This window comes from Rhinolophus sinicus, linkage group LG09 (genome assembly GCF_036562045.2).
Source record: "Rhinolophus sinicus isolate RSC01 linkage group LG09, ASM3656204v1, whole genome shotgun sequence".
Taxonomy (NCBI): Eukaryota; Metazoa; Chordata; class Mammalia; order Chiroptera; family Rhinolophidae; genus Rhinolophus; species Rhinolophus sinicus.
In genome coordinates, this window is record NC_133758.1 from 57,044,006 (window position 1) to 57,059,266 (window position 15,261).

At 56.3% G+C, this 15,261-nt stretch overlaps 1 protein-coding gene and 1 long non-coding RNA gene across 9 annotated transcripts in view; one reads left to right on the plus strand and one right to left on the minus strand.

The window, feature by feature from the left end:
* The window catches only part of LOC109435280 (uncharacterized), a 43,678-nt gene extending 35,534 nt beyond the window's left edge, over nt 1-8,144 (minus strand). Inside the window, exons 1-3 of one of the 4 annotated variants that reach the window (XR_002135946.2) lie at nt 7,318-8,120; nt 6,946-7,081; nt 5,675-5,898 (exon numbers count right to left, since the gene is read on the minus strand). This is a non-coding gene — a long non-coding RNA (uncharacterized LOC109435280). Of the gene's footprint in view, nt 1-5,674; nt 5,899-6,945; nt 7,082-7,317 lie in introns of those variants that run through there. The other 3 variants (XR_002135947.2, XR_012498835.1, XR_002135949.2) reach the window with 3 other exon arrangements.
* PLXNA1 (plexin A1) overlaps nt 1-15,261 on the plus strand; it is a 433,317-nt gene that overhangs the window by 363,710 nt on the left and 54,346 nt on the right. For 3 of the 5 annotated variants that reach the window (XM_074340466.1, XM_074340467.1, XM_019713038.2), the window contains one exon: nt 13,790-15,053. In XM_074340466.1, coding sequence (XP_074196567.1) covers nt 13,790-15,053 — 1,264 coding nt within the window. Of the gene's footprint in view, nt 1-7,056; nt 7,225-8,254; nt 8,476-13,789; nt 15,054-15,261 lie in introns of those variants that run through there. The other 2 variants (XM_019713039.2, XM_019713040.2) reach the window with 2 other exon arrangements.

Consider the following 15,261-nt stretch of genomic DNA (forward strand, 5'->3'; position numbering starts at 1 on the left):
TGCCATTCGCCTCATGATCCAGAAAAGGCACTGAAAGGAGGGGACATAACTGGAGTGGAGCCCAAGAGGGACTGAACCCCATGTTTCTTCCTCTGAAGACGGTACTCTTTCAAATGGGGCCATTCCCCCCAGGAGAGGGTTTTCCTGGAGGGGTGTCACAGAAGGGAACATGGGTAGTTCAAAAAGACTCCCCAGAAATTCCAACTTCCCTTTTTCATCTCCACTCCCACCCTTGAACCTGCCCACATCCATAGGGCAGGCAGTGCACGACCACAGAGAGGTATGTGTGGCGTGGGCACTGCCAGGAGGTTCTGAAAGAGCTCTTTGGAGATGGATCTGGGATTGAATGGCTGGGAGAGGGCATCTTCCAGCCAACACCTGAGACACTGTGAGGCAGAGACCAGCTTTCCCTGTTGTACCCTCTGAATCCCCCACAAAAACCATGACAGAGAATAAATGGTTGCTGTTTTAAGCCATTCAACGTTAGGGTGATTTGTTATGCAGCAACAGATCGCAACTACATCCCATAAGCCCTTATAGACTGTCTACCTTGTGTAGTCATTAAAAGAAAGATGAGGCCCCTGTCTTCATGAGGCATCCATTCTGAGAGTGATGGATAATAAAACAGCTTAGAAAAAAAAATCAGGGGAATTAGTGCTGTGATGAAATTAAATCAGGGGTTGTGAAGGGTGCATTTTACGTCAAGGAATCAGGAATTTCTCTGAAGAGGTAACATGAGCTCTGAGGCCTGGAGAAAGAGGAGACAAGTTCAGGAGAGTGGGGGGATGGGGCATCCTCAGGATTCCTGCTGCAGCCTCTGCTGTGGTGATGTCCTACTGGCCTGTGAGCTCTGTGAGGGGCCCAGGCAGAACCAGCCATTTGTCCAACCTTCCCCAGCCACAGAGGGCTAGGGGGCCACAAGGGACAAGCTCTGCTCCCAGAGGTAGTGCCAGCAGCAGAGCTGGGCCTGGTGCAAAAGCAGCAGCCAAGGTATTTTTACCTCGAAATAATTACACGTATAATCTATAACGATAGCGTCACAGGATGTTGGAAAGACAATACAGAGAGGTTCCACATATCTTTCCCTAGCCTTCCCCAGTGGTTACATCTTACATAACTGTACTGCACTATGGAAACCAGGGCACTGACATTGATACAATGTGCCTGTCTAGCTCTGTGTCCTTTATCACATGTAGATTCGGGTAACCATCCTGTGATCAAGCCAGAACCCTCCCTCCCTCGTGCTGCCCTTTATAGTCACACTCCCTTCCCCTCGCCATTCCTCACTCCTGGCAAACTCTAATTTGTTCTCCATCTCTACAGTTTTATCATTTGGAAAATGTATATAAATGTAATCATACTATTTGCATTTTCTGTGATTATTGATACAATAGGGTTTAAATCTGCCATTTTATTTTTTGTTCTGTCCCTTTTTTTCTTTCTGTTTTCTTTTTCCTGCCTTCCTGTAGGTTACTTGAACACATTTTAGAATTCCATTTTGGTTTATCTATAGCATTTTGCATGTATCTGCATAGATTTTTATAGTTGCTCCAAGGATTATAGTCTATATATGTACTTAGTACACAGCCTACTGTTTTTAACAGTTTGAGTGATGTGTAGAAATCTTATCTTTCTTTACATCCCTTTACCCTCCCTGTTTATAATATGATTACCTGAGATGTTCCTTCTAACTCTACTGAGACATCAGACAGTGGTGTAATTTTTGCAACCATCCAGTGCAACTTCAAAAGCCTCAGAGAAGTCCATTGTGCTTTCTTCCTTCCTGGCGTCCAGCATCCTTTCTTTTATAATTTTCTTTCTGTTTAGAGAATTTCCTTTAGCCATTCTGTCAGGGTAGTTCTGCTGGTGACAAATTCTCTTCCTTTTCCTTCATGTGAGAATGTCTTGACTCCCCCCCCCCATTCCTGAACGGTATTTTCACTACTTATAGAATTCATGGTTGGCAGTTCTTTTCTTTCAGCATTTAATAATGTCATTCCACTTCCTTCCAGCCACCATGGTTTCTGATGAGAAATCCATGTTATTCAAACGGTTTTCCCTTGCAGGTAAGGAGTCGTGTCTCTGTTGCTGCTTTCAAGGTGTTTTTGTCTTAGGAAGTATTTGGAAGTTTGATGATGATGCGTCTTGCCATGGATATCTTTGGGTTTATACAATTTTTTAATCCATTCGCCTCCTGGAATCTGTGGGTTTATGTCTTTTGCCAAACTTGGCAAGTTTTCAGCCATTATATCTTTGACTACTTTTTCAGTACCACCGTCTTACATCCTTTCCTTCTGGGACTCCTTCAATGGCACAAATGTTAGATCTTCTGTTCGATCCTACAAGCTCCTGAGGTTCTTTTTATCCCCCCCCCCTTTGTGTTTTCCAGGTTGGGTAATTTCTATTGTTCTAGCTTCAAGTTCACTGTTTCTTTTCTCTTTCCCCACTGTTCTGCTGCGGAGACATCTATTGAGCTTATTCTGATTTTTAATTTTTTAAAAAATTCCAAAATATCCATTTGGTTCTTCTTTGTACTTAGATTTTCTTGCTGAGACTTTCCATATTTTCATTTGTTTCAAGCACATTCATAATTGCTCATCAGAGCATTTGTTATGATGGCTACTTTAAAATTCTTGTCAGATAATTCCAACATCGTGTCACCTTGGTGTTGGCATCTGTTGACTGTGTGTTCTCAAAGAGGCTCAGCTTTCCCTGGTGCTTGCTATGAGTGACTTTTGACTGGGTCCTACATATTTGGGGCACTGTGTGCTGAGACTGTGGGTTGCGTCTCACTCTTTGGTTTCAGAGCTTGCCTCCTCTGACCCTGCACAGATGGACAAAGAGGGAGCTGCCCTGTTACTTTGGGGTAGGGAGCAGGTTCAGCTTCCCTACTTCACCCCAGGGATTTTCAGCACAGTGGGAAAACCTGGGCTGCTTCCCTGATCCTTGGGGTTCTGATTCTTGTGATTGTGGGGTGCCAGGGGAGGGGGTGGCTTTTCCAGAGGCCATGGCCCTGGAGACGGCTCCCATCCTTGCGGACATCGTCTGTGACCTGACTGTGAGCCCCAGGGCAACAAGCACCCACTCTGGGCCTTGTGGGGATGATGTGTGCTGTGGGAGCTGCACCAAGCCACAGATTGCAAACTGGAGACCTACTGGCTGGGTTCTTCTCATTGGTGTGTCTTGTTCACTCAATACTAGCCCAAGAGCATGTCCGTGCTTTCCACAATTGCCCTCCAGGTCATCGCCCACTCTAGCCCTCACCAGCTCCTAGATCCAGCCTCTTACTCTTTACATCCATTATCATTTAGCTCTGAAGTCATCTGAGATAGCAGCCCCAGGACAAGGCAATGCTGAGCCCCCCAGTGCTCTTGGAGACTATCTATGGAGTGGTGGGTAGGGAGCTCTGCTACTGTGTCTTCTATACAATGTAGTGCTGACAGTAACCTGGTTGCATCCCCAAGGCCGGGTGAGAGCTGGTGACAGACCTGAGCCTAGACTGGTCACAGCTGGAACAGACAGGGACAGGAAGCCTGAGAAGGGTTCACAGGTGGGAAGGGCTCAAGAAGGCTTTCTGGAAGGGGTGGGAGTGGGAACAGATGGAAGGTGGAGGCGGGGGCACTCCTGGACAAGGGCACAGCATAGGGAAAGACCTGAGGTGCGAAGGCATCTTTGGAGCAAGAATCTCAGCATGCCAAGAACGCTGGGCACAGTGAAGTAGTAGCAGTTAGGTAGGTGGAGTCCTGAATGCTTTGCCTACCCTGCATCCAGGCCTGCTTGTTTTGATAATTGCACCAGGATTTTCAGTGAGGGAACCACTCCCCGATGCTACCCATGGCTCTGGAGAGCTACCCGATCCCAGCCCGTCAACAGTCAGGTTCTATCCCCTGGCCATGGTAACTGGTTCAAGGGGCCAAGGGAAAGAGCCTACACCAGCCCACTTCATGAGGCTCCATTCTGGGAATTTTTCGAGACCTACTGGGAAAGAAGCAGCTGGAGGTGCCAAAGCCACCTGTGGGCGTGAACCGAGGTAGTGGCTCACTATGGCCATGCTGTGCCTGAGACTCAGCCATGCTCACTTGCTGCTAACCTGAGCCACTATAGGCTACTTGGAGCTTAAGACCCGTTGAGTTTCTGTGTCCTGAAACCAACAGCACCTGACTGGTGAGGGCAGGGGTGGCAGGAGAGTGGGCTTGGCAGATGGAGGAGGCCACGGTGGGCCTGGCAGCCTTCTCTTCAGAGTGTCTGCACCTGGGCGAGCTCCTATCCTCCGGGTTTAGAGCCACAGGCCAAAGGCTTGGAGTGTGGGGATGGCTCTGGCCCTGGAACAGATGCCCCAACCCCCTCTGCATCCAGCAGCTAGAGTGGGCTCCTAGAATGTAGAAGTGATTGCAGCTTGACTGTGTCCACAGTGGTAGCCTGTGGGCTGAGGCTGACAGCACCAACCCCACAGGGGTGCGTGAGGAAGAGCCAAGATGACTCACAGTGCTATACACTCGGGGCCGGCCCAAGGCAAGTGCCCACCAAATGTCGAGGACCAGCCAGGGAGTACCTGCTCCGTGCCTTCCCCCAGTGTGTATGCACATGTGCATGTGTGTATGTACTCATATGGGTGCGGAGATGGAGCATTCTGTGTGTTGAAGGAACCGCTGGAGGGTCTGCGCAGGGAGGGTCTCCACACTCTCTCCTCTCTCAGATCCCTCCGGCCACAGTGTGGAGAGCAAGGTGGGGAGGGGCAGGTGGGAGCTGGTAACTAAGGAGGCCTCCACACCTGTGGGGCAGGAGGTGACAGGAGTAAGAGACATGAGAAATGGTTTTGATGTGGAGGCGAGGGGCAGACAGGAGTCAGGGTGACCCTAGCTTTGAGCCCAGTGGCCTGCGATCAGTGGCTGTCCCCCAGGGGGTTTGGGTGCCCAGGACCCCTTGTGCTCCCTCCCCTGTCCTCCTCACCCATCGGTGATGGGGGCCCACTATGGGGAGGGAAGAAGGCACCCTTGAGTCTACTTTCGAGCAAAGCTCTGAGTTACCAAACTGCGGAAGCAGCCCCTGGAGCTGCTCGCATGGCAGGAACACTGGGAGCTACTGAAAGAACCTCCTCTCAAACCTTGATCAAAGCTGTTCCTAGGAATTGTCCTGTGCTATTCAACAACCCCATGCCTTCCTGAACTACTTGGCAACCAGAAGCAAAACCACAGAGGAGACCAGTCAGGAAGGGCCCAAACTGTCCCGTTGACTCATTTACCCCCATCACACACGATGAGGAGCACCAGGGCCACACACCCAGGTGCGAATCCAACTGGACCTCACACCTCTTCATCTGTACTTGGGGCAGGCTCCTTGGAAGGCAGCATCAGGACACACACACAAACACACTAAGGGCAGGTACCCCTGGGTCAGACAAAGCTCCAGAGGGTGGGGACCACCACACTTGGCTCATTGGAGCAAGTTACTTCCCATTTTCTCTTCAACAAAGTGCCTGTCTTCTCCCTGTTCCTACTGGGTTGTTGTCTTTTCCTTATTGATTCTTGTGAGGTCCTTCTATATCCCGGGTATGCATCTTCTGTCAAATATATGTGTGTTGCAAATATCTTTTCCTAAATCTTGGCTTGTCTGGCCACTTCCTCTTTTGTAACTCTTACTGAACTCTGTAATTTTAATGAACAAAAATAACCAGTTTTAAGGTAATCAAATTGATTCTTATTTATTTTTGATGTTTCATTGAAGAAATCTTCCCTAGCCCACAGTCATAAAGCTAATTTGCTCTGTTGTCTTCTAAAAGTCTTGCAGTTTTCCTTATTGTGCTCAGGTCTATGGCCCTCCTGGAACTGATGGTCATGCATGATACTCGAGCATTACATAATCAGATTTCCATCTTGGAAAGAACTTGCCATACATCACCTTTTGGGGAAAGGACAAAGTGACATGATCAGGAGCAGGGGACAAAGTGGGGATAGAGGGAAGTGGTTTAATCTGGTATAACATGTTTTGGGGCATGCAGGGGCCCTGGGGGACACTGAGGTTCTTGGTGGGGCAACTGTAGGATGTGAGCATGTGAGCTTGGCCACCACCCAGAGCCCAGCAGCCCTCCTGAGCCACTCGGGGAGACAGTAGAGATGGGGGGCTGGAACGCAAAGAAGCAGCCCTGGATCTTGGGACTGTTGAACACAGAGTGAGAAGGGTCTTGAGCAGTGCCTGCCTCAGTGGCCCCACAAAGGATAGGTTGGCAAGGAGCAGTCAGAGAGGTGGGGACAGCCCTGGTACCAACACAGGGAGCAGGGAATAGACATTTTCTCAAGCCCACTGTGGTGCTCACACTCACACGTCCTCACTGTACCTCAGTAAGGGGTCTCTGACTCCATCTCGCAGATGAGGAAAGTGGATCTTGGACACAGATGGGACTTGCTGCACATTAACTAGCCACTCCAGAATGCGAAGCTAGGTATGTGGCTCAGACGTTCACGAGGAAGGGAAGGTACTTGGGTCTGGTTCATAGGTGCGCGTGCGTGCGTGCGTGCGTGTGTGTAGTACAGTGGCTGAGTTGAGACCACAGGCTATGGAAATAGACTGTGAGAAGTAGCCTCCCAGCTCTGACACCTACCAGCTAGGGAACTTGGGCAAGCCACTTCACCTCTCCCACCTCAGTTTACCCATCTTTAAAATGTAGCAGAACCCTGTGTAGTGTCAGCGCTAGCTAGATTAGTGCTTATTCAATAAAATAGTAAACAGAACTTTTGAAAGAGAAGCTCACCCTTATTCAGGGACATGCAAATTAAAGCCACAATGATAAATCGGTGCATACTACCAGATAGACAACAACTCCAGAGTGACAGTACCAAATGTAGGTGAGAATGGGGGCTGCCAGGACCCACACTGCTGCTGGGACTGCAAACCCGGCTATCACTAGGGAAAGCTGCTTTGGGGTGCCCATCAAAGCTAAACACTCACCTACCTGATGATTTCGCAGCCCATCAGGTCTAACTGCCTCCAAGAGCCTGCACAAGATGTCCATCACAGCTCACTGCACAGTGGTCCCAAACCAGGGCGCTGGTTCATCAGCAGGAGAAAAGATGACTAGCACCACCTGCTAAGACATGACAAAGAGTAAACAAACTGCCCGTCAGCAACCCGGCCTTGCTGGGCCCACACAGCGCAGAGATCGCGTTTTTTTATGATGCCCCACAATCACAGCAAAGTAGCATGTTCAAATACCCAAAGGAAACCAAGGTAAGGATTAACCCAGAAACTAGGATAGAGGCTGCACGACGGGAGGGAGGGGGCGAGGTGGGAGGGACCCCTTTGCCGGGCCATGTTCCTTACCCTGCAGTGTAGCTGTTTCCTCTTCTGTGGGGATGACAGACAGGTACTCACACAGCAAGAGCTTCTCCGTTCTCTGCTGCTCTCCCCTACCCAGCTCACCCTTCAACCGCGAGGCTCTCTGGTCCTTTCGGTTCTACTAAAGGTGCTCCTGCGCCTCGCCTCACCTTCCACGGGGCCTTCTGTGGGGAGGCGTCCCCACACCCCAACCTTTAGGCGGCTCTGAGAACGCGCAGGCAAGCACCATCACAAATGACTGCTGTATGACCCCCTGCTGGACCATGGGGCCTCGCGCCCTCGGTGGACAGCCCCGGCCGCCGATACCCGCGTCCCGCGGCGCGCCCGGCCTCTGTGCGGGACAGCCTGGATTCACGTCCTGCCACGCCCCACCTCGGGACTCTGAGATGGAAATTTCCTTCTGGGTTGCGTCTGGGTCTGTGAATGCGCAGCTGAGGTTTTGAGGGATGTAGGGTGTTGTGCGGCCCGGCCAGCAGAGGGCGCCGTTTTGCTCAGTAGCGAGGGTATCCATCCCACCTAACAGATGCGATCGCCAAGGCCAAGAGGTGGGGGACCCACACCACAGACCCGCATGACCCAGGGTAGGGTGTTTTCCCTCCTCCGGCCTGTTTACTCTTCCGTGAATGGAGGTTGTGCTCCTAACCCGGGCACACGGAGGCCTCTGGGGACGCAGGCTCAGGACAGCCCGGATGCGGGGGGCTCGCGGGGACGCCCCGCCGCAGACCCCGCGCCCAGCCATTAAAAACAGGCTGCATCACCGTTTGAAGGCGCACGGTGGGCCGGGGCGGGCGTGCGGCGCGGGGCAGAGCGCCCTCTGGAGGCCTCTGCCGGCCCCAGAAAGCCGCGCCTGCCCCGCCCCCCTGCCTCGCCACCCCCCCGCCCCCCCGGCTTCGGGCGGCGCATGCGCGCGGCGAGGCGTTCCGCAGGCGGCGAGATCGAGGCTAGTCCGCAGCCGCGCGGAGCTCGGCTCCCCATTCATGCTGGGCAGCGGCGACGCGGCCACGCAGCGGAGCCCCGGCGCGGCGGCGGCCTCGGCCTGGGCGGCCTGTACGGCTTCGGCGGCCCGGCAGCTGGGCAAGCAGCGGCTGGGCGGGCGGCGGGGCCCGGCGATGGCCGGCGGCAAGGCGCCCCCGGGGGCAGCGGGTGAGTAAGAGCGCAACTTTCCCCGTGGCGCGGAGCGGGACAGGCGGGGGTCTCGGGCCGGGGGCGCGCCGGTGGGAAGCGCCCTCGGTCGAGCCGCCCAGGGTGCGCGGACGTGAGGCCGGGTGGGCAAGGGGTGTACGCAGTGGACTGCGGCGTTCGTGTCCCTGTGTCCCTGCGGCTCCGGCCCGGCTCTCGCGTGTATCCGGGCGCGGCCGCGGCGCCGGTACTGAGCTCGTCGTGTCCTAGCCCGGCGGGGGTCGGACCCAGCCCCAGGCCCCGCGCCGTGGGCCTCCCCGCCGGCCCAGCCCTCCGAGCTCCGCCGGGCAGCGCTCTGGGCGGCGCAGCGGGGCTAGGGCTGGCGCTGCTCTCTCCTCTAAGGCAGGAGAGAAAGTTTGAGGCGGCCCTGCTGGGAGGGCCCTGCGGATACCCAGGCCGAGCCCGGAGGCTGGACCGCGGCTTGGACCTCTGGCCGCTGGTAGGGCTGGGCCGGTCTGGGCAGGCCCGGGCAAGGCCGCGGGAGCCAAAGGAGGGCATGCGGGGCTGCGCCCCTGGTCGGCCCTCAGAGCGCGGGGGTGGAAGTTAGAGCCGCTTCCTCGGGTCCCACGCCCGCCCCTGGCCCCTCTGGCCCGGGGTGCTGGGAAATGGGCGCTAGGTCCGTTCCAGGCCCGCGGGGCCGCGCACCCGAAGTGGGAGGGGGCGGTGCGGGTGCCGCCCGGGAGGCCGCCCAGCTCTCTCGGGCCTCCGAGGCCTCCCCCTCGCAGGGCCTCTCCAGGGTCAGCTTGCTTCCCTCGGAGGCTTCCGATTGCTTCCTGGATAGTCCGTGGCTCGGGCCTGGTGTGTCCCGGAGCTGGGGGCGGCGGGGCTGATTTGGGACTGCCTCCGGGAAGGGGAAGGGGGAGCGGGGCGCCAGGGACGACCCTGGCCTCTGTGAGATCCCAGGTGCAGCCCGGGAAAGGGGGGTGAAAGGGGCTCCAATGACTGCCTAGAGACTGGAGCAGCCCTGGCTGATCTGTGGGGTGCTGCAGCCACGCCCCTTGAAAGAAAGCGGGGTGTGTGTTCAGGGGTGGGATGTGGACCATGCCTCTGCTCCCTGAGCCTGGGGTCCTTCCCCTTCTTCCGTACTGAGGCCGGTTCTCTGGGTTTGGGCAGGGGGGTGGGGCTCAGCCTTTGCTCCTCTGGCCCTTGTGAAGCACGACCCAGGTACCCTCAGCTCCCTACCGGTTTGGGGTATACTGGAGAGACCAGGTGTTGCAAGAGACTGCTAAGACCCTGCCCAGCCCTTGAGGAGCACCCAGTCCCATGCCAGAAGCAGACCAGAATACCAGTGATTCCGCTTCAGGGCCTAGCAAGGGCGTTTCAGGCAGGGGACAGCATGGGTGGAGGTCTGGCAAGCCCGTGTGGCTGAGGTGTGTGCTTGGGGGTGGAGGACAAGAGAGGTGCCATGGACAAAGCAGACACCTCTTTTCTGGCTCGCTGTGGCCCCCAGGTCCTTGCCTGCATGTTTTGATCCCCTAGGAAGGTCCCCTTGTCTAGAGAAGCAAGCTAGAGGAGGAGAGGGCACCACTTCTAGGGAAGATCAAGTGGTGGGCACATTTTTGAGAAGCAGGATTGTAATGCTCCCAGGTGCTGCTCCCCCAGGACTGGTCTGGTGGGAGAGCAGGGCATCTCAGTACCACCTCCCTGGTGCCTGTGTTGGGGGCAGGGGTCTGACACAGGTAGCTCTCTATCCTGGGGGAGAATGCAGCACCACTGGCAGGATGGCAGTGCCTTCTCTGACCCCACTCCCTGCCTGTGCCCTAACCTGTCTGAGCCCCAGAAGGATCCAGGGCCTGAGGCGTGGGGCTTGGGCTCTGCCTCTGTGAACAGGGCTGAGTGAGGGCCTTTGTTTCTCAGGGTGAGGAGGAGTGGTGGCTGGGAGAGGGACGCGGGACCTTGATCTCTCCATGTTCTCCTGTACAGCTGAGCCCATCCTGTCCAGGAATGGTGCCTGCTATGCCAGGCCTGTCTGCCTCTGTCCTGGCCTCTCCCCCTGGCTCACCCCTATTCACACACTTAACACCAGTTCAGCTTCTCACTCCCCAGTCTGGCTCTGACTGGGCCCCAGCAGAGCCTGCTTCTCATGCCGAAGCCAGGAAGCTGCAGTCATTCCCATTGCCCTCTCTGCATTGTCCAGTAGGTTCCACCCCCAGGCCTTTGCTCTTGCTGCTCTGCCACCCAGGATGCCCCCTCCCATGCCAGCTCCCGCTGTGCCTGGTCCTTCTAGAACAGGTGGAAAGGCCCCCTGGGGAGCCTCCTCAGACCACAGTGGCTTGTTCTGTTCCCTCCCAGCCGCAGAGCACTGCATGTGTGGTGCTCTCCTCCTCCAACCCAGCATGGTCCTTCCCAGCACTCAGGCAGGTTTGGAATGAATGCATTTTTTCCTGGGCAGACCAAAGGCACGTGGGAGTCGAGCCCCAGCAGGTCTGTTGGTCATCCAGGTCTCTGTAGGAGCCTGGGATTCTGTCCCTGTCCTGCTGGGACTAGCTGGGTGACCTTGGGTCTATCTGAGCCTTGGGCCCTGTGTCAGTAAGATAGGGGCAGTGACCCAGACGTCTTTGCTGGCCCTTGTGAAATGATGGGCATGAAGGGCCCAACCCTGGGTTCCTGATCCCCTTTTCCTAACTGGCAGCCCCATTCCTCTGGCCGGGCCCTTCCTTTCCAGGATGCCTCTGTTGGGGCAGGGGGAGTGGGCCCAGGGCCAGGCCTGAGTTTGGATGGTGGCTTTTTCAGCTGGGTCCCTCCTGTTTAATATAAAAAGTAGGGCCCCTGATTGCATTAAGACATGTATAATTATCCCTGAGGAGGGGAGAGCCCAGCCCCTGGTAATTGCAGGTCTGCTTTGAACTGATAAACGGTGAGTGATTCATGTTTTCTTTGGAGTTCACATGCACTCAGCTTTCAGTCCAGGCCCCACTGCCACTGTGAGGAGCCTGTTCTCCGCCTACTGGTCTGCCTTGGGCTCCTGAGCTGGGGGCAGGGGGTTGGGGGCTGGCTGCCAGCAGAGGTCCCTGGTGACTGTAGGTTTTGGGGCTATGTCTGGGCAAAGATCCTCATGGAAAGGTAGCTGATAGCCTGCTGGGAGGGTCCCGAAAGGCAGCATAACCTGGTTCTCTTGCTGGTTGAATCCTGGTTAATGCCTCTCTCTTCCTGAGCCTCAGTTTCTGCACCTGAGCAGTGGGTGTGGGCATTCACTGGACAGAGGGTGTGTGGGGAGAGAGGACAAGGTGAGGGAGCTTGGTCTGCCCAGGTGAGGCCTTGCGCTGCCCAGGATTCATTCACTTTTGCATTCATTCACAATCACAAGTATTGGGTCCTGGGGTTGGCTTTGGGGATGCTGTGGCAAACTGCAGAGCCAGGCCTTGCTCTCAGGAAACTGCCATTATAGTGGGGAGGGTGTCTGGAAACAATAAATAACAAAACTATTAGCAAATTTAAATGGGGTGACTGGTTTTGAGGAAGCAGCTGCTGTCTTCAGCTAGGAGGTGAGAGGAGGCAGTTGAGACCAAGCAGGGCTGTTGGGACAGGGGAGGGAAGAGTGCCCCAGCAGAGGGAACAACAAGTCCAAGGGCTCAGGGAAGGGCAGACATGGTGGCCCAGAGATATCTGGTCCTTGTCTGGCAGGCATCTGCCCTGTGGCCAGCTCCCAGCCTGAAATGACCTCAGCTTCCCCACCTATAACATGGGGCTGCCAGTCTTCATTAGGAGCATTGTCTGGGAGCAGAAATATGTGCAGACCCCACTAGCACCTGCCTGCAGTTGGGGCCCAGCATCTCTGGGGTCAGCCTCCAGCCAAGAGTTGGGTAGAGGCCCCAGTGGGATTCCTGCTGATGGCACCTTGTGGGAGTGCCCTGACCTTCTCCATTTTGCCGATGAGAAAGGAGCCATTGTCATCCCCATTTTACAAATGGGGAAACGGAGGCTGGGCAAGAGGGGTGACCTCCCCCTTAGGGCTACATGGCTACAATGACAGAGTTTGGATTTAACTCAGTGCCTTACTGCCAACTTCTGGGCTGTGGGGACACTTTTCCAGAGGAAGGTGGGCCACGGCAGGATTGGGGTGTGTGGCTAGTAACCTCACATACAGTCTGGAAAAGTGGCCCAGGCTGAGACTAGGCTATAGGTAGACATGAGTGGAGGGGACCAAATGCTGTGGTTGTCCAGGTGGCAGAGGGATGGGCAGCTTGGGGGAGATTTAGGGGGTGTTACCTGGGGAGCAAAGGTAAGGGTCATAGACATCCTGGGGCCTGGTATGAGGGTGAATGGTGCTGAGAGTGCAACAGGGGAGGGGAGGAGTGGAAGGTGGAAGTGAGCCTGGGGGCTGGGTGGGTGTAGAGGGATTGGAGATTGGGGAGAGAGGGCCACTACTGAGGGGCAGAGTTCAGAGAGCCCCTACCCCCCGCCCCTTGGAGGAATTCCTCTTTCCTTGGAATTGGATTGAGGGTTTTGGAGGGGAACTGAGAGGCAGTCTACCGGGGAGCCTAGGAGGGGTCAGAGCTCAGGGTGTGGGAGGTGGGGGCGGTAGGGGGACACCAGTTGGCTGGGAGTGGGGATGGTAGGTGGGAGGTGCACACAGCTTGGCTTCTGGATCAGTCCTCAGAGTACAGGGGCTTGAGGTCTGGCAAGAGGCTGGGCCAGGGTCAGCAGGTGAGGGTCCCCAGAGCCGAGGTGACTCAGACTGCCCTCTGCCTGCCCCGAGAAGCACTACCTGTGGCGGGGGGCCTGAGTGTCCTAGTCCGCCATGGCTTGGTGCCTGTGAGGAGGACTGTCCAGAGCATGCAAGGGAGCATGTCTCCCCAGTGCCTTGGGCAGAGGTTGTCACCTGCCCTGGGAGCTTGGAGCTGGGCCGGGCTGTCCTACCCTGTAGGGCACGAGGAGGCCCTGAGTCAGAAGGTGAGGGCTCTTAGTCTAGACCTCAAACCCTTTCCATCCGTCTTCTTGTTCTTGGGTCCATTTCTCTTCTCTGACTGGCCAGCGATGGCAGGCCCAGGTATTCGTGGAGCATGTCTGGTGGCCCAACAGGTGTCCTGTGCTACATGTGGGGGTCACAGGCTTGGTCTTGGTGACCCCTGGTGCACCCCTTGCTGCTTGCAGGGCTTCAGGCCAGGAGATATTCTCTCTGGACCTCTGGCTTCCCTTCCAGGGTTAGATGCTGGCCCTGAAGGTGTAGCGTGGACAGGTCCTCTAGAGAGCTCATGAGATGGCATGTGGTCGTGTCTGCCCTCCCAGGGGTGAGGCCCTCCCACACTCACACCCTCTCCCGCTGTTCACCCTGCAGGGCTGAGGCTCCCCACCCCGTGATGCACGTCCCTGCAGGACCTGAGCGCCTCAGCCGGAGGCCCTGGCCCGCCATGCCGCTGCCACATCTGAGTCCACAGGTGCTCCCGATGCTGCTGCTGCTGCTTGTGCTGGGGGCTGTGCGGGCAGTGGCCGCTGTGCCTAAGGTGGGCAGAGACCCTCAGCCGACCTTCCGCTCCTTTGCCAGCAGCGACTGGGGCCTCACCCACCTGGTAGTTCATGAGCAGACGGGTGAGGTGTACGTAGGTGCAGTGAACCGCATCTACAAGCTGTCGGGGAACCTGACGCTGCTGCGGGCCCATGTGACAGGCCCTGTGGAGGACAACGAGAAGTGCTACCCCCCACCCAGTGTGCAGTCGTGCCCACATGGTCTGGGCAGCACCGACAATGTCAACAAGCTGCTGCTCCTGGACTATGCTGCCAACCGCCTGCTGGCCTGTGGCAGCGCCTCCCAGGGCATCTGCCAGTTCCTGCGACTGGATGACCTCTTCAAGCTGGGTGAGCCCCACCACCGCAAGGAGCACTACCTGTCAAGCGTGCGTGAGGCCGGCAGTATGGCAGGTGTGCTGATCGCTGGGCCACCGGGCCAGGCCCAGGCCAAGCTCTTCGTGGGCACACCCATCGACGGCAAGTCCGAGTACTTCCCCACGCTGTCCAGCCGCCGACTCATGGCCAACGAGGAGGACGCCGACATGTTCAGCTTTGTGTACCAGGATGAGTTCGTGTCTTCACAGCTCAAGATCCCCTCGGACACGCTGTCCAAGTTCCCGGCCTTTGACATCTACTATGTGTACAGCTTTCGCAGCGAACAGTTTGTGTACTACCTCACCCTGCAGCTGGACACACAGCTGACCTCGCCTGATGCCGCCGGCGAGCACTTCTTCACCTCCAAGATTGTGCGTCTGTGTGTAGACGACCCCAAGTTCTACTCATATGTTGAGTTCCCCATTGGCTGCGAGCAGGCGGGGGTGGAATACCGCCTGGTGCAAGATGCCTACCTGAGCCGGCCTGGCCGTGCCCTGGCCCGACAGCTAGGCCTGGCTGATGACGAGGACGTGCTGTTCACTGTGTTTGCCCAGGGCCAGAAGAACCGCGTGAAGCCTCCCAAGGAGTCAGCACTGTGCCTGTTCACACTCAGGGCCATCAAGGAGAAGATCAAGGAGCGCATCCAGTCTTGCTACCGTGGCGAGGGCAAGCTCTCACTGCCCTGGCTGCTCAACAAGGAGCTGGGCTGCATCAACTCGGTGAGTGAGCATTGCGTGCCATGGGGCTGCTCCTGCCCTGCCGGCCTCACGCAGTCAGCAGCCTGGCCCCGTGCGGCCCTGTGTTCCTCTGAAACAGTAACAGCACCACGAAGCATATACCTATACAACACTTGCCCTGTTCCAGGTGCTGCCACTGGTCCATTGTCTCCCACAGGGTTGAGGCTGCCCCCACAGTATTGGCCTTGGA